The sequence below is a fragment of the Mangifera indica genome, chromosome 14, assembly GCF_011075055.1.
Source record: "Mangifera indica cultivar Alphonso chromosome 14, CATAS_Mindica_2.1, whole genome shotgun sequence".
NCBI classification, from domain to species: domain Eukaryota; kingdom Viridiplantae; phylum Streptophyta; class Magnoliopsida; order Sapindales; family Anacardiaceae; genus Mangifera; species Mangifera indica.
Window position 1 is genome coordinate 4,019,807 of NC_058150.1, and position 23,879 is coordinate 4,043,685.

A 23,879-nucleotide genomic window follows, 5' to 3' on the forward strand; every position below is an offset into this window, starting at 1 on the left:
AAAAAAATCAAATTAAAAAATATAAGTTAATCACCATATAAATTGATTTCAGAAAAACAAATAAATCATATCAATTGGGAAACAAAGGATCGAATTACTCTAATTGTAGTCTAAGAAAAGTTTATGACTAATCAACAATCGAACCAGTTAAGTACCATATGGGTTCTATAGTTAAATAATATAAATATTACAAGGGTTTTTTTTTTTTCTTTTAGAAGTCACAAATAAAGATATGTTTGAGGAATTATAAAATGAAAAAAAATAGTTTAATATGTATTTCTTCATAGAATCTCTGCTTTTGATTGATTTAAATTAAGTTTTAAATTAAATAAACATATTACACCGACAATCTTCAAAACAAATAGGAAACATAAATAAATAAATATACAGAAAAAAGAAATTGCAACCCCAAATTATAGTCTTACTTTACTATTTGAATTAATATTTAAAATAATATTTATTTAATCATTAAATATAAATTCCAAATTATATTTTTAAAAAATCTAGTTTAGTTTGGTGGAAAAAAAAATTCTTCAACATAGATTAAATAGAAATTATACTATCTTTTTAACTTTTGAGATTGGGTGAAAGCAATCCAACTATTGAAACAAAAATTGGTCTTATCTTCGTTGAGTAAAGCCATTGATCTTGATAAGATTGATTGAATCGATTAGTTTAATTTAATTAGATCATAAAACATATGTGTTAATTTTATTTCCTCTATGATATTTTCATGCAGAGTCTCATATACCCCTTATAAGAAGAAATTTGAGAAATTATGATAATGTACAATACTGAATAAACCTTGACGACAAGCAAAGAAACCCAGGTTGATGACTAATTGAAGATGAAGAAGCTGAATGGATGAAGCTTCTCTGGATCCTTTGACGTTTTCCATCAAATCAATTTCAAACAAAACTTTCATCATGCAATTCGTCTTTATCCGAAGTTGAATCGATAGAAAATGAAATCAATTCATATTGTTTAAAGATGATTCAATGAAGACTCTTCATCTTCATGCTTCGTAGCTTTGGGTCTTCGTCAAACTTTATCAGACATCATCAACAATTGTAGAAGGAGAAGGATGGAATGAAAACCGATATCGATTGGAGTTTGGTTACAAGAAAAGGAAGGGGAAAAAAGTAAATCCTAGCAAAAAAAAATATAACTTTTCAAATTTTTATATTGAGATAAATTATTAGATTTTTAAAATAAGGAGGAAAAATAAAATATAATTTTATTTATTTCAATATTAATGATAAAATAACGATTTTATCTTTATAACTAATTAAAAATTTTAACAAAAATTAGGTGATAAATGAGTATTTAAATTTTTAAAACTTTAAGGGTGCATATTATAGCTGAGACTAAACCTTGGGTGGGAATAAGTGTCATAGCCTATATATAATTAATAAAGCTTATTTTCCTTTTGAGCTGTTTCTTGAGTCCACCTGATCTCACATTCGACTGTAACTAAGCAAAGTAAACAGGAAGAAGCGTTGTTCTAGCCTAGGGTATATAGAATGACTGTTTAATCATAACTAACAATTAAAAATGTTAAATGATTTGATTAAGTAAATAAATATATTGCTAGGGCGAGCACCAACCAAGTGTCATTATTTTTTATTTTTCTATCCATTCTTATTTTCTTCGACTTCGCTATCAGTAACACATCCTTACCAGTAAGCTCCTCAACCGACGCCATCATCATCAACGTTGGCTCACCTAGGCTAGGATGAATAATTTGTTTGAACTTCTGGCAATTTTTAATCAAGAGAGAAACTTGAGAGAAGGATTCTCCTTACTCGAGAAACATACTCTTCACAAAGATATTTTTTAAGCTGGGAATTTAGAGTTTGTTTTTGTATATATATAATTTGTTTAAACAAAATGCTAGTGAATATAAGAATATCTCAGTTTCCGTTCTCAAAACATACACCTAAAGCTTGAAGTCTTATTTAATGAACATAAATGCTATTAAATTTTTATTTAGTAGAAATAACAACTTTTTTTCCTTGTTTGTTTTACATTTGTAATTGTAAATCCGTAATTGTTATTTAAATTAAGATAATAAGAATTACATACAATCACTACTTATAAAACTAAAAGATGGTATAAATTCATTGCATATTATTCAAAGATAAGTAGAAACCAAAATTATTACTTATTTCATTCTTATCTTTTAAATTTTGTTGAACAGTTCAAGAACAGGCCTTGAGTCCAGGACCAAATAAGATCAAAATGGGTTTTGAGTTTGCATTAAGGCCATTGTTAGTTTGTAGATTTTCCTTTTGGGTTGGGTAAAAAATTTAAATTTATATTTTTTTATATATAAAACTCTTTCATTATCATTCAAGATATTTCTTAGAGATAAATAGGGGTGTTTAAAATTATAAATCCATTCTCTTACTCTTACTCTTTACCAGGTAAGAGTATATCTAATTCATTAATATTTCTTATTAATTAATATATTAAAAAATTTTAAATATAATATTTTTTTTAAGAATGTTGGCTCTTTAGAATAGTTTGGATTTCTTCAATAACGTGAGTTCAAAATGTTGAAATATAAAATATTTCTTGAACATCAAATTCAATCCATAAAAAATAACTTAATAATATTTTATTCAACTTCGTAGAGAACTTTGTGAAAAACATTCATCGACTATTTTTATTCCAAGGATAACAAAACTCTTTAAAGTCTTCAACGCATGGACCCGTTTCTCTTATCTTCCAGATACAATGCCTACAAGTATCCTCAATTTGAATAAAGATATCAAACCACTCAGAACTCTTCTGTCATTCGAAATGACAATAAAATCGAGTTTCCCCAAAAAATTTTACTTGAAAATGAAAAGAGTATTCACCCGAATAAGGCAGCATGTGTGCACCAAAATCATCATCAGCGGATTTACAATGAAGAGCTAAGTTCGCCTTACTTTGCAAATCATTTACTATAGTAACATTCACCTTCTCAGGGAAGCTGAATAATTCACTTATTATGACTATATTTGATATTATTAATAGTTTCAATAAGAAAATCATAATACCTTTGTTGAGGGTACTCATTCTCAACTTTTATTTATCAAGAACAACTTTTGACATTTGGGTTTTCATATGGTAGATATTTATATTGGTATGTTCCTGAAATGACAATTGTAAAAGAGTATAGGACAATTATTTTTATTTTATCTTTAATCTTTTACATATTTAGAAAGTAAATATAAATATTATTAAAATAATTATAAACATACCTTAATCTTTTCAATCATATCAAATGTTATTAATTAATCTTTTTTCCAGTAAAAATTGCAACTTTTTTCCTTTTGTGCTTTATATTGGTCATTACAAATATGTAATCACTGCAAAAATTGCTTCTTTCAAGTCAGATGGTAAACAATGCATTCAATGCTTATAAAACTAAAAGATACTATAAATTTATTGTGTATTATTTAGATATACATAGAAACCAAAATTATTACTTATTTCATTCTTATCCTTTTAGATTTTTTGAGTAGTTCAAGATCAAACTCTGAAGTAATTCTGCATAGAGTCATTAAAGGGAGAGTGAAACAATACTATTATAATTGTGTGTGTATATATATATATATATATATTTTACACGTTCACTTCATTCTATATAGAAGATTAACTCAACTGAATTTGATGAACTCGGATTTACTTTGATTTCGTGAATCAATAAGTTTTATGGTTAATATTGCAAATATTTAAAGTAACTCAGAAATATTTTATTCAATTACATAGAGAATTCGAAATTTAAAAAAAAAAAACATACATTCATTAATGATTCCAAGGAAAACATTGCTTTTCAAGGCATGGACCAGTTTCTCTTATATTCCAGATACAATGATTGTAAGCATCCATGGTTTGAAGGAAGACATCAAACCACTCATCATCTCCCCGCCATGCAGAACGACAATAAAATCGAGTTGCCCCTATAAACCTTAACTTAAAATGATAAGAAAATTCAGCTGAATAAGAGAGCACATGTGCACCAAGATCCTCATCAGCAGATTTACAATGACGACTCAAGTCCAATTGGCTTTGTAAATTATTCACTATAGTAATATTCACCTGTACAAGAAATTTAAACGATTCACTTATTATTGTCATATTTGATATTATTAATAACTTCAATAAGAAAATCATAATTGCTTTGTTGAGAATACTCATACTCAACTTTTATATATCAAGAATTTTTGACCTCTAGATTTTTGTATAATAGGTATTTATATTCATAAGTTAATTGAGTAACACATGTAAGCAAGTATGTTACAATTATTTTAATTTTTTCTTTATTTATATATTTTTAGAAAAGTAAATATAATTAGTATTATAATTACACACATACCTTAATCTTTTTAAAATAAACAGAAAAGTTATTAATGTTTTATTTAGTAAAAATAACCACTTTTTCCTTATGTAGAAACCATAATTATTACTTGTTTCATTCTTTATCTTTTAAAATTTTTTGAACAGTTCAGAGCCAATGGCAGTTGCAGGCCTGAGTCCAAGACCAAATAAGACAAAAATGGGCTTCGAGTTCCATTAAGACCATTGTTACCGTGCGGGTCGAACGCACAGCCACAAGGTTAAGAGTAGGGCTGGATTCGAGTCGAGCCAGTTCGAGCTCGAGCTCAGATCGGCTCGGTTCGAGCCCGAAACGAGTCGGACTCAGCTCGGCTCGATCGAGCTCGAGCCGAGCCCGAGCTGGCTCGGGATATTTTTTTAAAAATTTTTTTATACAAAACGACATCGTTTTGATTCATATATATATACAAAATGGTGTCGTTTTGATATAAAAAACGAGCCGAACCGAGTCGAACTGAAAACGAGCCGAACTCGAACTGAACCAAATTCGACTCAAATCGAGCTCAAACCGAACTCGAGCCGGCCCTCAAAAAGCCGAGCCGAGCCCGAGCTGGCTGCGAGCCGAGCTCGGCTCGGCTCGAATCCAACCCTAGTTATGAGCCTTGCGCTCCATCGATTTGGTCAAAGTCAATAGATTTTCCTTTCTGGTTTAAGATTTCAACGTCACGTTAGCTGCGCGAAAGAGGCACACCCACCGTGGTGTTCGAACCTACGACCTCAAGGTTATGAGGCTTGCGCTGTGCCGACTGAGATAAAGAACCACGCGTCCTCTTCCTCAAGATAAGGGCTATAATTTGTTTCGTGAGTCCACTTAGCTATAATTTGTTTCTTGAGTCCACTTAGCCACACGTTTAACTGTAAGTTAGGCAAACAGGAAGGAGCATTGCGGTAGTCCATCCAGGGTATATAAATTAACTGTTTAATCATAATTAACAATTAAAAATGTTAAATGATTTCATTAAGTAAATAAATATCTTGGCAGGGCGAGCACCGAGTTTCAATATTTTTTCATTCTTTTTTAAGGTTAATTGACTATTTTTCACAGGAACTTTAATCTAATAACATTTTTCTACGTGTTAATTCAACCAATCATTTAAAATAATATTAGTCCATTGGCAAATTTTTACATGTTAATTTTAAAAAATTTAAGTACCTAATTATCATTCAATTTTATATGATTCAATGATTGGATGATAGATGCTACTTTAAATTTTCAAAATTTAACTGATAAATATTTGAATTTTTTAAACTTTGTATATGGAAATTTGAGAATAATCAAACCTTAAAACCTTAAGTGTTAAGTATTTCACCTTTTTCAGTGCATGAAATTGTGCGGGAATTTGTATGTAACTCTTTATTAATATGTTGACAGATGGTGTGCTTTTAAAAAAATGGCCCAAAATAAACTTTTAAATCGTCACTTAGTATTATAATAAAATAATAATATATATTAAAGATTAAAATTTTAATTAAAAAATAAAATAATATTTAAACTTATAATAATATATTATTATATATGTGTACAATTATATATATTATTTATATATATAATTTTATTATTGATAAAAATATATAATTATTTTAACAAAGGGTTCACTGTTGACTGAAAAAAAAATATGGGAATGATAGTTTCACCGGAGAATATTTGCATGGGATCCACTGTTGACTTTTTGACTCCAACACCCCACCAGTCCTTTTCTAACGAAAGGCTAAAAGACAAAGAAAGAAAAAGCAAGGAAGCAACCGCTTACTTTCTAATTCCTATTATACACGCAAGGGCGGCGGCTCTCTGCCTTTCACTGATTCATATTGAAATTGATTAATTAGGTTAATTTGTAATGAAAGAGATGGCAGAAATATCCATTGAGTCTGATCCTCGTTCATATTTTCAAGTCTGCATTTGTTGATTTTCTCGTTCATACACATAATTATTTCTCTCTGATGTTAATAATTAGATACCATTCTCTTACATATATTCTGATGTTTTATTTAATAAAATCCATTCACCGAATTAAAAGTTGCACCTAAAGCACTTGTTTATTGAACCAATTATACCCGACAGCAGATTAATGTGCTTTGTGATGAAAAATATATAATTATTTTAGGTAATTGATTAATCAATTAGTCAAGTTATGTAGCATAAATAGATACATCCATGTTCCATTGGTAGAATAATGGCAGGTTCTGTTGAACAAAATATTTGATTTCATTCTTGCATAATATTTGTTTTGATTATTATTTTTTATATGGACAATAATTAATTGTAATCCGTTTATTTTATTTTCATAAGATTGTGATTTCTTTTACGGTTATATTGGAATAGTATAAATCGTACAACTTTTTCATTGATAATTCACAATTTTTTTTTAGTACTAGAGTGGAAACTGTCTTTCTGTACTCACAGTTTTTAAAACTGACTTTTTCCCTTGCTCTAAGATTTCATCTTTTTCTTTATGCAGTTGCCCCCCTAACTTTGAAACTTTACAGTGTCAACCCTCTCTCCAACGATTTGCACAACCATCTCTGACCAATTTCTTTACTTAAGACTTAGTTGATGTCAGTTTAGTTTGTCTCTAGTAACCTCTCTCCCTTCCAAGACAGTTTAGATGACACATTACATTTTCCATCGTCATGCATTGTCCTATCTTTTTTTGTTATTGTGAAATGTTCCTCCTCTAACAAATATCACATTAAGATCAAGCCACTCTTGCTGTGATTTCTTTGTCGACAGCACAATAGACTCTTTCTCTATTGTATATAATTTAGTCCGACCATCTTCTCACAAGAACAACTCTTTGTTTCACAACGATTTGTTCATAAGAAATAGACACAACTATGGACGTTCAACGATGCTCTAGTTGATTTGAAGACAACTTTAGCTATAGTGTCTCTTGACAATCAATCCCTTGGGTTTTCATTGTCGTAGCCACTATTCCTAACACTACATCTCTTGAAAAATTAAAAAAGTTTAAAGTTGTTTCTAAAAGGCCAAAGGACAATTTCCCACCTAAGTTTTGATACGTTTTTAAAATCACACCTACAAGGTTTAAAAAACCTAAAGTTTCACTTGTAGACTAATTGAAGTTAAAATTTTCTGTTAGAAGTAAGAATAAAATTGTTATTTTACTAATAATATTAAAATAATATAAACTTCATTACATTTCCTTCATAAGTTCTAAAAACTAATAATTTTACCTCAACCTAAAGTTTTATAACTTTAAAAAGTCACATCCCCCCCCCCCCCAAAACCTAGGGTTTTTTTCTTCTTCCCTTAGGTTACCATCTTCGACACCGACAATCTCCTCTTTCTACCCTAAAATGTTGATCGACACCTCTCCTCTCTAGATCTCTTTGTCTTTGACGAAGAGATCTAGAGGGTGTAGGTCTTCATGCCCCATTGTGCATCGATCAATGTTTTAGGGTGGAAAGGGGAGGTGGTTGACACAGAAGATGGTGGCTACAGGGGTAAAAGAAAAAACATTAGGCTTGAAGTGTGACTTTTTCTAAGTTAGAAAACTATAGATAAGGGTGAAGTGTTAGTTTTTAAAACTTAGGGGGGTAAAAATAATAAAATTTTTATTTTTTAATATTATTAGTTAAATGACGATTATCTAACAGAAAATTTTAACGGTAGTTGGCCCATGGATAAGATTTTAAGTTTTTTAAATCCCGTGAATATCACTTTAAGAATGTATCAAAACTTAGGTGGGAATAAGTCCTTTAACCTTTTTAAAATTTTAAAATTGTAATATGTCATTTAATAGTTTTAAAAACAACAATTACACCTCTAAATAACTTTATAAATTTAATAAGTCATTCAATAGTTTTAAAAATAACAATTACATCTCCAAATAACTGACTAAAATATAATATTTTAAGGTTGATTAAAGTTTTAATAATTATCAAGATTGTAAGTGATAAAATTTTAAATTAATAAATATATATTAATAATTTAACGTTTATATTAAGGGTGTTAATGATTATTATGCAAATTAAATAAAATGGCATAATAATCATTTATAGGAAAACCATATAAATTCACTAATATATTTGAATAATGGGTGTGAATTTGGTCTTGGAGACTTAAAGGATGGTCATTCTATCTTAATTTAATTAATTTTTATTCTTTGCCTACAAATTTAAGTTTTAATTATATTTTCGGTTTGCTTGTCAGTGGAAAGAAAATTTGCATGGGCTCCACTGTTGACTTTTTGACTCCAGCCACCGCCACTTATTTTGACAAAGGTTAAAAGACAAAGAAAGAAAGAGCAAGGAAGCAACCCTTCCCTTATTCTTATTCCTATATAAACACGCAAAAGTAGCTCTCTGTATTATCTTATTCCAAAGGTTCATACTCATTTGTAAGGAAAGAGATGGAAGCAATATCTATTGGATCTGATCCTCGTTTTTATTTTCAAGTACGTATTTGTTAATTTTCTCATTCATACATAATTATATCTCTCTTCGATGTATGTGTAATTTATTTACGTAGGTGGGAAAGATAAAAATCAATGAGGGAATGAAGAGTTTGCAAGATTTAGTTTATTGGTGTAAGGACAACTTGAGCTCTGAAAATGATGGAATCCTTCATGAAGCTATGACCTACTTTCAATCTCTTCAACGACAAATACAAGTAACTCTTATAGAACTAATGTTATATGGTCTTTCATTGTTAATAACTGAAACTTTTTATCTGAACTGGCGTAGTTTCTTTAATTAAATATGTGAAGGAAATTGAATTTGAAGCACAACAGGGAAGAGCGTCTGGATCTTTCAATCTACAACGTGGGCAGGTTTCTTACCGCTATTTTTCATTTATGTTCTCTCTTAATTATACATATAATAATAATGTTTTAGTGAAAATGTTTTTAAATAATTATAGAATTTATTATTATATCTACTGCCTCAATTTAACAAAAATAAAAATTGACTTGCTCAGGTTAAATAAAATAAATAAATAATATTTAGTTGTTTGCATTTTATTGTTTATTAGGTGTAGATTTGTTTGTATTGTAACAGGAAATCACTTAAGTAAGAGAACAAAATGTCAACTTTGAACCGACTCTAAATCAAGAGATTGATATAGTGATGAGTAAAAAAGAGAACAAATCATCATATTCTAAGCGAAAAATGCGGTCAGATGTTTGGGACCACTTCACAAAGTATGAAAATAAAGATAAGAAGAGCAGAGCTCTATGTCAACATTGTAAGAAAGATTTTGATGGATCAAGCAAGAGTGGAACAACACATCTCAGAAATCATATAAGAAGTTGTTTGAAAAATCCAAATAAAGTAATTGATAAAGCGAAAGAGATTGTTGTGGTTGATCAAGAACTGAATGATTCTAATTTAGTACAAAACATGATTACGCATGGGTTGAACGGTATAAAAGATGATATACTTGAGGTTTATAAACAAAAGAAAAATAAGTTGTATAGATATTTAGAAGAACTTCCACGTCATTTTAATATATCAATTGGAAGGTTGCTGCTTGATGATCCTGTTTGGTATGTGATGATTTGGTTTATTGATAATAATTGGAAATTGAAAAATTGGATTATTCATTTAAAAGAGGATGACTTTGCTATTAGCAGACGCATTAATGAACATTTCCTGATGTGGTTGCTTCAAGATTGGAACATAGACAAAAGAATTTTGTCTATATTTGATCCACGTGGTGGTCTGTTAGATGATTCGAAGCTTCAACTTACCTCTTTGCTCAATGAAAGAGCTTCACACCGTTTCATGGGGACTTTTGATGGATATTTTTTCTCAAGGGATTATTTTTTTGACGCAGGAAGTGTGTTGTGGGAAAGTGATATTATGGTCAAAGTGGGGAAACTTAGAGATTACTGCATGACATCATCAAGCAAATATAAGTTTGAATTTGTGGTAAAGAAAGCTGAGTCCATGGGTAAAAAGGTAACTTTAGAAATTTTTGCCTTGGGTGTTCCTTATAAATTCAGTCCGCTTGATTGGGCAATGAGAAATAAAGAAGTATTTTGTGAATTGGAACATATAGATCCTGATTTCAAATCTATCAATTTTGATTGGGAGGATGCAGCTTTCCTGCACAACATTTGCACACTGTTAATGGATCTGGAAAATCATTTTTGGAAAATGAGATTTTCTGAATTTAAATTGGCAAATGAGTGTTTCCCTTTAGTTTATCAATCATTTTTAAAAATGCGACAATTAAAGAATACTGAATATCAGTACTTCTGCCTTGTTGCATTACTTTGGAGAGAAATTTTTGATAAACTTTGCAACAACTTAAAGTTGGTATTAGTAATCACAGTGATTCTGGATCCAAGATTTAAACAGGATGATGTACAACATTTCTACAAAGAAATTTATGATGATGAGGCAGACTTGCACTTCAATCAAATCATGGGTGATGTTACAAATATTTACAATGAATATGCAAAGGATGTCAACAATTCTCCACAGCATTCAGATGAGGTTGCTTCTTCAAAATCAGAATTCCGCCGTTATTTGACGGATTCCAAGGTTCCTCCATGTGAAGAGTTTGATATACTGGAGTGGTGGCGTCTTAATTCTTCAACTTATCCAACACTGGCTATGATGGCTTGTGATTTCTTATCCATTTCTTTTGTTTATGCTGACGGTGATGGTATTGATATTACTAATCGTTTGGGGGATAAAGTTTTTAATATTTTTAGCTTTCATTGTTTGGATGCTGACTTGAAATATGCTATTGCATGTACAAAAGCTTGGTTGACTGAGTTTGAAAGTCTGTAATGAAGTTGTCTAAATAAAAATATATTAGTAGTGTTATACGTATACACTTTAAATACATAATTTAAGTATATAGATGATGTGTTATAATATAATTGAATATTATTTTATTTTTAATTTAAAATTATTAAATTACATAATAACAAACATATATGTATTTAAACTGTGCATCAAAATTTTGTACACATAATTTTACTAAAATATATGTTTCATTATTCCTATTTAGTAAATTTCCCTTTCAATAGAATAATCACAAAATTAATATTAAAACAAGGGATCAATATTTTATATAAAAAATAAATACATAAAAATTATTTCTTTTAGAAATAAATTAAAATTACTAAAAGATAAAACACCAGAAAATATTAAAAAATAAGATTAAAAAATATAAGTTAATCACTATAAAAATTGATTTCAGAAAAACAAAGAAGACAGGTCAATTGAATCAACTAGTTCAATTTAACTAAATCATAAAAGATATAAGTCAATTCTATTTGCTTCATAATATTTTCATGTAAAGTCTAATATACCTCTTATAGAAAAAAATATGAGAAACTATTATATGTGTAGTACAAAAATGCAACCTGATGGTAGGTAAAGAAGTCTCAATTGACGATGAATTAAAGATGAAGAAATTAAATCAAAGAAGCTTCTCCATATCTGTCGGCGTTTTCCATTAAATCAACTCCAGATGAAGCTTCCATCATGCTATTTGGCTTCGTTTGAAGTTGAATTGACAAAAAACAAAATCAATTCACGTCGTTTGAAGATGATTCGATGAAGACTTTCTGTCTTTGTGCTTCGTAGCATTAGGGCTTCATTGGGAGTCATCATCAAAGGTAGAGGGAGAAAGATAGGATGAAAACTGGTCTCAATTGGAGTCTAGCTATCAAAGAAGGAAGGGAAAGAAAGTAAATTCTAGCAAGAAAAAAATACAACTTTTTAAACTTTTGAATGAGACAAATTGTTTTTTTAAACTAAAAAGAGAAAATAAATTATAATTTTATTTATTTTAATATTATAATAAAATAATAATTTTATCTTTACAACTAATTGAGAAATTTAATAAAAATTAGATAATAAATAAGTATTCAAATTTTTTGAACTCTAAAACTAAATATTTAGAATCGGACTAAACCTTGGGTGGGAATCAGTCTTTTAGCCTTTATAAAATTGATAAAGCTTGTTTTCCTTTTGAGCTGTTTCTTGAGTCCACTTGATCTCACATTTGACCGTAACTAAAGTTAAGCGAACGGGAAGGTGCATTGTTCTAGCCTAGGGTATACAGAATGACTGTTTAATCATAATTAACAATTAAAAATGTTAAATGATTTGATTAAGTAAATAAATATCTTGCTAGGGCGAGCACCAACCAAGTGTCATTATTTTTTATTTTTCTATCCATTCTTATTTTCTTCGACTTTGCTATCAATTACACATCCTTACCATTAAGCTCCTCAACCGACGCCATCATCATCAACATTGGCTCACCTAGGCTACGATGAATAAATTGTTTGAACTTCTTCCAATTTTTAATCAAGAGAGAAACTTGAGAGAAGGATTCTCTTTACTCAAAAAACATACTCTTTCACAGAGATATTTTTTTAATCTGGGAATTTAGATTTTGTATATGTATATATATAATTTGTTTAAACAAAATGCTAGTGAATATAAGAATATCTCAGTTTCCGTTCTCAAAACATACACCGAAAGCTTGAAGTCTTATTTTTCTCATCAACATCAAGAGTCCATTTCCAAATCTGAATTAAGTTTAAAGCCTGAATCTCAATCTGTTCTACAACAGAGGCCTACTTCAACTCTGAAAGTAGAACTTTCTCTTCAACCAATATGAATTGCTCCCTCCAATCCAAACCCAAACTATAGTCTCTTCCGAAAAAGAAAAAGCTTCAAAATGGGTTAAAATAAAATAGAGTTAACTTTCATTGAAGTTTAAATTTCTGGTTTTTGTCACTTTTTCTTGACTGTAATCTATCTTCGTTCTTATTTCAGTTTTTATTAGAGAATCTCTTTCTCATTTAATAAAAAGTGAATCAAAGACCCGATTTTATAAAATGAATTATCATCTTTAATTCAACCGATGATTTAAAATAATTTAACTAAAATTTTAAAAAATATCTAACTAAAATTTCCGCCTTACTTTGGCTAAATCCATGTTTTAAATCTCTAACCAGTCAGCTCTAGTCAAATCTGTGCATCTTTCAATAATTAAACAGAAATTAATGGCCACTGGGTATGAATATATATGCTTTATTAATAACAATCCTGCAATACACACAACAATGCAAAATAGAAGGATGATGTTCTTCATCTCCAATAAAACTTTCTTAATTACATATATACACACAGCATCCCTGTTTCGCCAGCGGTTTGGATGAGCTCTCGGTCACAGATTTAAAAATGCTCCTCTTGTGGTGATTCTTCCACTAGTCTTGACAGCTTATCCACTATCTCTCCTGCTCTTGGCCTCATTGCAGGGTCTTCTTCTACACAAGTTCTAGCGAGGTTTGCCACTGTAACCGCAGCATCAAATGAATAATTCTCACCCAATGCGCTATCCATCCAATTCCTCAGCTCATCTGCATTATCTGACTGTAAAATGGTCTTGATTTTCTCTGAAAGCCACACGCTTCCTTCATCTTTCTTCTTCGGCCGGCTGATTGGGGTTTGGCCTGATAAAATCTCCAACAAAACTACTCCGAAGGCAAAGATATCGATGCTTGGAGAAATTACACGTCCATGGATATACTCAGGAGCCAAATACCCCAAGCTCCAAGAGGCAGGATTTGTTGAGTAAAATTGTGGATTCTCAGTATCATCTTCAACGCATTTCGCCATACCGAAATTTCCAACCTTGGCATTGAATTCCTCATCTAAAAAGATGTTCCGGCTCTTTATGTTTCTATGAACATAGCTCGGATTCATTATCTGGTGCATATATTGTAATGCCATGGCCACATCAAGGCAGATTTTTAACCTCTGGCTCCATGTCAGGAAACAGAAGCAAGAGGCAATGAATTGATTCTTCATTGCTAATCCACCATGAAGCCAGTCCTTCAAGGACCCATTTTTGGCATACTCAAAAACCAGAAACGAATAAGTGCCATCAGTCAAACATATGCCAAGTAGCCTAATTATGTTGGGATGATGATAAGTTGCATTTTCAAAAAGCTGCATCTCCATCTTTGATATTATTTCTGGTTGCGTGCGTTTTATGGCCAAGTTCTTTCCACTGAGACGACCATGATAAACAGCCCCCTCTATTTCGTTACTTGGATTGAAATCTTCGGTGGCTCTTCTCAGATCCTCTATACTGTATCTCTCCAGTAGCATTCTGCGAGTGTCAATGGTTGGCCCATCAATTGTACACTGGGATCCTTCAAATGACATTTTCTTGTTACTGGTAGTACTTATGCTGGCAGTACTGTGTTGTTGATGATGTTGGTGGTGGTGGTGTTGAAGCTTAGCATCTTCTTCCTTTTGTAGCACTGGATTCTGTTTTTTCTTTTTCAGCAAAATCACAGTAACAGCTGCCACTATTGCAATACTACCTCCGACAACGACACCGCTGAGAGCAATATAAGCTCCCAACTTCATCATCTTGGACTTTTTTTTGGGCAGAGCAGTTGCCGAGATGTTGGTGGTTTCAGGAAAATGTAAATTGGGTTCGCGGGGTTTTGAAAGGGGACCAAGAACAGGCTCACCGTTAAGAGGAATCAAAAGAGAAGTGAAAGGAATTAGGCTTCCAGGCTTAAAGCTTTCCGATAAAGATTTGTTGTTTGCAGAAATTATGGCGTCTGCAGTGGTGTTGAACTTAATGGCTAAATTAGAAATAGAATCTCCTTCACTCACCGGATAAGACAACAAAAGTCTCGTCTGTGGGAACTTCTCGGATGGAGAAAGACAAGCACATCTTAATGGAACTTGCAGGCGAACTTTTTCAGCAAGACCTGACGGTGAGACTCCAGGGTTTTTCTCCTGGATGGCTCTGCAAGTCGTCAAGCCCTCCAGTGATTCAGCAATTTCATTGAAGCTCTCACCTTTGACAGTGGTTTTAGTTAAATCAGCCTGAAAGAAACCACCGTTGCATTTACAGTCAATTGGGATCAACAAGGGCTGATCTTTCGGAAGAAACTCTGTGTCAGCAGAGAACCCATTAGCTTCAGCAATCACAAACCGGTTTAACCCCAGGTAAAAGCTCAAGTTGAAAAGAGAGTAGTAGTAAGAATTAGTGCGAAGAATTGCAAAAGTGCCACACTGATCCTGGGAGCCAACTGAATTACAGCGATAGCCTGAAGCATCCGGAGATGTGGAGCCGCAGTGCAGCAAGTCTTGCCCAAGTGCGGACACAAATGCCCAGATGAAAAAGAGCAAAAATCTGAAGTGGAAGCCACTGATGCGATCTGCCATGCCTATGAACATTAGACACTGAGTTCAACACATTTAGCAGGAAAATATGAAGAGCTTTTTATGAGTTAAAGAGAGAGTGAATATTTTGGATCCATACAACAAAAAAATGGTCTTATAATAAGAGTAGTTTTCAGAGGTGTCGATGGACAAGATTCTTGGGGCTGACAAACTGTGTAGTATATTTGTATAAATTTTTGCCGACTCCAAAATTTTAATGGCTGGTGGTGATCATAATAATTCATAAGCACCACTCTGAGCTTCTTCTGGGGCTTCAAACCCACCTTTTTTATCCCAAAAAAAAAAAAGGCGGATAAATCCAAAATCCATGAATCTGTCTTGATTTGACTCTGTTTATTGTCTACCCTCTCTAGATATATTAAGATTAGAGGTGTTGAGGTTCTCTGTATATCTTATGGCCGCCCGGCTTCAAAATTACATGTATGTGTGCACAATTATTACTTAGATATGTTCATAAATAAACATAGAACAGGAGATTCAGTGGTCCAGACAAAGCATGCCAACAAAATATACAAGGTATCTTTGTTTGAATAGAGTAAATTAGAATAAAAGGGATTCCATGCATATCCCAGATTTAATTTAATTTAATTTTTTGGCCTGGTTGACTCCCGTTTTTCTGCAAATTAATTAAGCTCTCAGTTCTTTTTGGGTTTCATTGATGCTTATTGTGTCATTCATGACCAAAATGCTTTCATTGTAATTAAAGAGGAGTAGTTAATTGGCTTCTGCAACTCCATGAATGTACAGCTAAGACCTTTGAGAATCGTTATGCACGAACCTCGAAGGATTAAGCATATTCATGCATGATGATGTTGAGGTAAACATACATACATACGAACATACATATCATGCATTTCCAAGTCGAAACATATCCAAAATAAAGATAAATGAAGATTTGTATGTTTTGTGGCATGTGATGCAGCTGGAAATGGTAATTTGCATGGATTCAAATGATTCAGATGTTGAAAGATATCCAGATACTGATGTGATGAGACGTGGTTGTAGGATAAAGCTAAGGCAGGAAAGTGAGAGTAGCCATGGATAGGTCAATTTCGCCATGAAAATCCAAAGTTGACAAACAAAACCACCCACCTTCCCGAAAAGCATCTGCTACCTAAGTAATTGATGCCTGCATCAGATGGGAAATCTTTAATATAAAATTTTAACAAGAGAAAGTGTTAAAAAATCATTGTTTTTAGTTAAATTAAAAATAATTCAGATCTGTCAATCAGACATTGGACAATCAAGGAACTATCTTCTTTCTTTTTCCAGTTTTACCCAGAAAACAAAAATTCTACTGCTTTTTACTATGCATAGATGTGAGTGAATAATCTCAGATGCTGTTCCGAATAAGGATCTTTTCATGAAATAAGATCAAGTACCTTAAAAGGATGCAATTACCAATGCCACCGAAAGCAAAGGGCTTGAGAGTTGAGAATGAAAATGAATTTGCAAGAGCACGTGAGAACACATGATGACCACTGGTCATTAAGCAGTAATAATTATAATTTAATTTACCCACATTTATATAATAAATAAAAGAAAAATATATTTGTTAAATAGACATAGACAGTACAGCTACGAGGACTGGGGAACGTTATGCCCTGGTAAGACACAGAAGATTCTTTAATCGGGGATTCAACAAGTTTGCCCCTGAGGCTGAAAATGTTAATTTGGACACATGTATGCGGAAACTAAAGTTATTTATCTTTTTTAGGTAATAATATATGTGTAAATAAATTATAAGATATTTGATTAGTGATTTTAAAATTAAAAAAAATAATTACATCACCTACTTGTACTCATAAGATGTCATTTTAGTTTGTAAAAATAAGTTTATATAATTTTTTTATACATAATCTTATTCTTAAAAAAAGAAAATTAGATTCACCGTAGACATTACCAAAAAAGGCAATATCTATCATTTAAAAGGTGTTTGGTTAAGGGTTTATAAAAATTTACTCTGTTAATCTATCTTTTATTACTTACTTTACTTTGTTTAGTTTATAAAAAATAAAATATTTTCATAATATTCTACAATGATATCATATTTATTTTAAGTATTAAAAAATTACTAGTGTAAGTTTAATTTCATTATAATTATATTTTTATTTATTAATTTAAAAAAAAATAATCTCATTTTTAATTACCATAACAAATAACATAAAAAAAATATATCTTAGAAATATTAAACCTGAGGATATTTAATAAAATAACATACTAATATTTTTTTTATTACCTCTAATTATTTATACCTACTTATTTTTATCAAATTTTATCAAATATAATAAATTTATATCTAATAATCTTTAAAATAATTTATCTTCAAAATATTATTCTAATTTTGATAATAAAATATTTTCTAGACCAAAAACCCTTAATTTATTGTCCCTTGAGAAAATTAACAAGATCAATGACAAATTGCAGGAAAATATCAGGATCCATCAATTCATGTAATGACATAATTGTATTGTAATACTATCAGATTCGGATCTCAATCAGAAGATATTTGTCAGTATAGTATTCACAAATGCTGTAGATATTATTGTGCTGCACATGTTGAAAGTTGAAACAAATATACCTCCTGATTGTCTAGATAAATATAAATAATCCACATAGTTAGATTTTGTGCATCTGATTTGGATTTTGATCCACCATTTAAATGTAGTCACTACATCAGCACAGTAAACAAATAACATTCTTCAAACGAAGAAGCTAATTCAGATGTGAGAAATTATTAAGAATGTTATATCAGTATTAACATAATCCAGAGTAATTGGCAGAAATGGGGAAAATCTGCACCCAGCCCATGGAGTCATTATATAAATAATTCAGGCATCATGAACAGCACAGGATAAAATAAACTGTTGATGCAATAATTTGCATATGTTGTTAACTGTTAACAAATGCACACAACTTTAAAATTAAAATAAGTAGCTACAAATGTCTTATATCATAACATTTACCTGACAACCATGAAGCTACTGAATGATGATGTAGCTGATGACCCTTGCAAACTCTTATTTTCTGGATGCAAACAAAGCATATCATCTTTATTGAATTTCAAAATCTTGAGACATCGTATCAATTTGATGATACAGACACTGTAAACATACAACAATAAAATCCACTCATGATTCAGTGGGGTAGCTTGCCCACAAAAACCTCAACTGCTTTTCTGGTTTTCATTAACACTCTTTCTCATAAGGGATATAACATTAGCTGGTTCAGCAGCTCCAAACACTGAGCTTCCTGCAACAATGCAGTTTGCACCTGCTGAGGCTGCCGCTTCAATGGTTGAAGGCCCCAAACCACCATCCACCTAATAATGGGCATATTCATACACGTTTCATTCAGCCAGTGGTCATTACAAAACATCATATGAATCATTCTTAAACTTGCAATCACACAACAAACATAGAAAATAAGGATTTATCATATGAAAACACAGATTGGAATTATACACAACCAAAAAATTATATCGAGACGAAGCCACAGATTCATCCCCAAGCAACTTCGTATAAATTAGCAACATTTATATAAATTCTGGATGTTTGCAATTAAGGTTATTACAGGCATTTGTGAACAGCTGAATAACCATTCATATTGAATTAAAAATAATGATGAGATACATAAATTGTCAGTTGTAAAGTCTAGATAATGCAATTAAAGATGAACTCACCTCTATATCAAGTGAGGGGTACTTCTTTCTCAATGTGCGTACCTGGACCATCACACAAGAAAAAAAGGTTATGGCAAACAAGGAGAGACTTAAATAGTACGAACATAACAAAGGAAGAGATGGAGGAGATGAGAAAGGTAATGCCACCTTATCCATCATCTCTGGCATGAATTTTTGTCCACCAAATCCAGGTTCTACAGTCATCACAAGAACCATTTCCACAGGACTTTCATCTTCAACCTGTAAGAATTTACAATGATATATTTAATAATAAGGATTACCTTTTACAAATATATATCAAGGAATAAATATGCACAATAACCAATTTTCATATAAAAAATAAAGAACTTAATTTCCACCCACACCATTCAATAGCTATCCCAGCAATATAGAATATATGAAAGTTAGAAACAAAAAGAGAGAGAGAAAGAGAGGGGTAGAAAGAGAAAAGTATACCAGTGGATAAACTTCTTCAATGGGTGTCCCAGGCTTTAATGCCACACCAGGTCTCATGCCCTTTGACTTGATTTTTTGGACAAGTTCTTGCCAATTATCTACAAAACATCAGGAAAGGCTTTCTAAGATGGATATAGGAATGAATACATATAGAACACAAGAAGAAAGAAAATTAAATTGAATAATGAAGGCAACATCAACCCCACCTTTGGATACCTCAACATGAAATGTGAAACCTGAAGCGCCAGCTTTACCCATAGGTTCAACATAATCAAGAGGATTTGTTACCATGAGGTGGCAATCAAGATATGCCCTACAAGAGATTAAAAACAAAAATTCATCTAGAATTCTAGATACGGTATTAAACATGCCAAAATTCACTAAGGTTATTGCCTGGAATTTTAAAGTGACAGGTAAAAGATGTTACTTTGTGTGATTTCTCAAGCTTTCAATGACTGGAGCACCAATGGTTAGATTTGGGACAAAGTGCCTAAAGATAAAGAAGAAAAACAAATTATCATTATTGGATAGGGGGGAACAAGTCACAAATTATTAACAGAATATGTAAAGCATTTTTCATGTTTTATTCAGCAAAAATCAAAAGCAGCGAAAGAAAGGTCATATGCATTATTGAATTCACAATCCCTCCAAGCTATACAAAAAAATATGTTGAATTTAAATATTTATGCATTGACAAAACTTATAGCCAGAAGCACATGGAATTATAAGTTTCCAACCAAACATATATCTCTTCTGCAAAAGAAAGGAAATAAAGAAGGAAAAAAACAAACAGAATACTACCTTAATTTCACATTACTCATTAGTTACAACAATACAACCGAAGAGAATCAAACTATTTCCTCTACATTTCTTACTTTCAAGACCATATTATAATTTTACACCCCTCTTAACAGAGAAACTCCACCTTAGCAGCTCTCCTTATTGAGAATCAAGATCTTTACTGATTCCATAAAATGGAGAACCACCATTCATTCTGATGTGTTTACATATAAACCTTTGAAGAATTCGTAACTGAGCACACCAAACTCTACAACTAATTTAAAGATAAACTCTCCCTCAAAATAAAACAGAAACCAGGCACAATATTGAATCATAATTTTACAGATTACACAAACGGAATAGTGAAGGTGGACGCACATACAAAATCAAGAACCACATTCAATATACAGCTTCCTGATTTACTAACACAGAAAAAATTTTGTCCTTTTATTTTACCACAAAACCAACATACAAAACAACAATTTCTTTTTTAACACATAAACAATCTATAAGCAAAGGCCATATCTTGTAAACATATGTAGAAGTCCTTCAAGAAAAAAAAGTTCGCAAGGGAAAAATGAACTACAATTACAGGAAATTTGATTGAAATATTGAAGAGGGAGAATATGCGTCAAACCTACCCATCCTGCAAACAAGACATACAAAAAAAATACATTAGTTTCAGGAGGTCTATGTCCTATAAAATGACTTAAAGTGACTAGTAGCAATCGCAATGTGTATGCAACAGAACATCATCAGAAGCATTAATCTTGACATAGTCAGCAAATTTTAAACATTAATGACATGTTTGATTGTGTTTCCGAATTCCAGAAATGAGAAGGCAAAACAATTTCTTAGTGTTATCATTTCTGACATCCACTGAGTTAGCTAGGACTGGAAAACACTATTTTGACAGACAAGAAATAAAATGGAGATTCATAGAATTTGCTTAATTGCAGGATACAACTGAGTCTAACACAACAACTAAGGTAAAGACCAAAGACGAATAAACTAAATATTCCAACAATTCCTACCTAACATATTTAGCTCATGCAAAATGTGAGATGAAAACAAGATTTCTTTTTCAAAATCTAGAGGTGAACTTGAGCTAAATATGTTGCTTATATGAGCAAAACAAGACGAATCAAGTTCATCAATAAAATCAATCTGAAAATAATAGCTAGAATACTACCATGATGTCCATGTGGAGCCAGTCAGCCCCGCAATTGAGCATGCGCTCAGCCTCATAAGCCAAATTGGCGAAATCCGATGACAACATAGACGGTGCGATTTTCGCGGTGACGGCCATTTTCGCAACTCCGACCCGATTCAGCTTTCGACTCTGTTTTGATAGGTGTTAGGTGAGAAACCAAGGATCGGTAGCTTTGTGATTAGTTATATATACGACGCCGTGTTGAAATTCATTTTGTCAATATTTAATTATCATATAACTGCCACCTATCCGGTTCGAGTTTTGACCAAAGAAAGAAAATCTATCTTAAACACAACGACAATACACGTGGCAGAACATGGTTTGACTGAAGTTAATTTGTTGGAATTAATTCGAGCAAGTCAAACGGTTGTCTGTGGCGGGCCAAGTGGGGTTTGCAAAAAAGTAAACCCCCCAAAAAACCAGCAACGAGAATGGGCCAAACCAAAATCCAAAGTGTGGATTTCAGAATGGGCCATGAAAGTTACAAGATGATTTATTGGATCCCTCAAATGATATTTGATTGCTTGAACATTCTCACATTGAAAGATCTCATAAAAATATTTAATTATATATGATTAAACAAATATAAATAATAAAAGGCAAGCCACGTGGGTGGCTCAGATTTGATTACTATATAAATAATTCCAAATTTCTCAATAACCCTATCCTTTGATTGATTGAAATCGTCAAGCCCCTTAATGAAATTTAACTTTATGCCCTTTTTTTTTTTGGCATTGAGCTCTTTTTCTAATGGGTTAATGGACAAATGGGGCCTGACCGACAGCCCATTTCATGTGTTCCAATGCAGCCACCAGCGTCATCAATCATGCATTGTATTTGTCTCGTATAATTGCGTTTTTCAACTTTCTTTGTTTTATTTATATACTTTGTATTATAAATTATAACTCTTTATAATAATAATGGGATAAGTTAGTATGTATACCTAATCAAGATTGGAAAAATGAGTATGCGTTTCTCATGATTAGACATAAACATTAGTTACGACTTTTGTCTTATGTAATAAATTAAGACAAGTCATAATGATATACATATTTTCAATAGAAAATTATGATATATTGTTTAGTTGGTGACTTTGTTTCGCGACAATTCTAACATTGTAATCTAACCAAGTCTTTAAGTAAAAATAGTTTTCTATGGTAAACCTTTTGTGTGTTTGGTATTTTTATTATGAATAAAATTATATGTATATATATATTTAGTATATAATTTGACTATAAAGATAATGTATCATTATATGATGAAATTATTTTGAATTAAAAATAAAGTAATATTCAATTACATTATGACATATAATCTGTATGATCAAATTATATATCAAAAGTTTATACACATAGCATTATTTTTTTATTATATCCATTCATTAAAAAAATACAACCTTAGCCCCAATTTTTTTTTAGCAATACTATATGTACATATTTTTTATATACAAATATATACATATTTATATATGTCAATATATAGTTGGATATTATTTTATCTTCAATTTAAAATTATTCAATCATATGATAATATATATAAGTATATATATATTTGTGTACTCAAATTAAGATTAAATAATACTTTATTATTAATTAAAAATTATTTAATTATGTAATGATATATATAAATATGTATGCAGTTTTAATTATTAGAGAATATAATTCTAATACTCTTGTGTTTTAACATTTTTTGGTAAACACCAGCTGGTTTGGAGAATATAATCAAGTCAACTTTCAAATTTATTAACAATTTAATCAATTTAACCTCTAAATAATATATAATTTTCTAATATTATTGATAGATTTTGGATACTAAATTGATTGAATTTAGATAGACGGTAAAAATGTCATTTCCTTTTAAACAAAATAACGTAAAGATTTATTTCATAAAAAAAAGGGACTTAGGGTGTCCATCAATGGGTGCTAAAAGAAACATAGAGAGTAAATTGTATTTCAAAACAATATGTACATTCAGTTTGAGTATATAAATAAGTATATATTTGATATATATCATCAAATAATTAAATAATTTTGAATTAACGAGAAAATAATACTTAATTACATAATAATATATAATATATGTATTCAAATATGTACACAAAAAGGGTATATATAACATTACTTATTTTAAAAACCATTATTACAAGAATACCAA

The 23,879-nt window shown here is 31.0% G+C and overlaps 3 protein-coding genes across 6 annotated transcripts; 1 reads left to right on the forward strand and 2 right to left on the reverse strand.

Moving 5' to 3' along the window:
* The first annotated feature begins 8,701 nt into the window (after positions 1–8,701).
* Positions 8,702–11,195, forward strand: LOC123195833 (zinc finger BED domain-containing protein RICESLEEPER 1-like). Of its 4 annotated transcripts, none has more exons than XM_044609686.1 (4): positions 8,702–8,807; positions 8,882–9,022; positions 9,097–9,182; positions 9,409–11,195. In XM_044609686.1, the coding sequence occupies exon 4, from the start codon at positions 9,478–9,480 to the stop codon at positions 11,149–11,151; it is 1,674 nt and encodes a 557-aa protein (XP_044465621.1). In that variant the 5' UTR covers positions 8,702–8,807; positions 8,882–9,022; positions 9,097–9,182; positions 9,409–9,477; the 3' UTR covers positions 11,152–11,195. The 4 variants fall into 4 exon arrangements, with proteins under 4 accessions (XP_044465621.1, XP_044465620.1, XP_044465623.1 ...); XM_044609685.1 differs by having other exon boundaries at positions 9,120–9,182; XM_044609688.1 differs by having other exon boundaries at positions 9,120–9,182; positions 9,984–11,195.
* Positions 11,196–13,400: 2,205 nt separating this feature from the next.
* Positions 13,401–16,054, reverse strand: LOC123195931 (protein LYK2). Its single transcript, XM_044609795.1, has one exon. The coding sequence runs from the start codon at positions 15,586–15,588 to the stop codon at positions 13,561–13,563; it is 2,028 nt and encodes a 675-aa protein (XP_044465730.1). The 5' UTR covers positions 15,589–16,054; the 3' UTR covers positions 13,401–13,560.
* A 2,395-nt stretch (positions 16,055–18,449) lies between these two features.
* On the reverse strand, positions 18,450–21,905 carry LOC123195511 (ribulose-phosphate 3-epimerase, cytoplasmic isoform). The gene is made up of 8 exons (XM_044609264.1): positions 21,705–21,905; positions 21,154–21,158; positions 20,160–20,222; positions 19,939–20,045; positions 19,733–19,830; positions 19,424–19,516; positions 19,277–19,318; positions 18,450–18,916 (listed from the first exon to the last, which is right to left on the reverse strand). The coding sequence occupies exons 1-8, from the start codon at positions 21,819–21,821 to the stop codon at positions 18,761–18,763; spliced, it is 681 nt and encodes a 226-aa protein (XP_044465199.1). The 5' UTR covers positions 21,822–21,905; the 3' UTR covers positions 18,450–18,760.
* Positions 21,906–23,879: the final 1,974 nt, after the last annotated feature.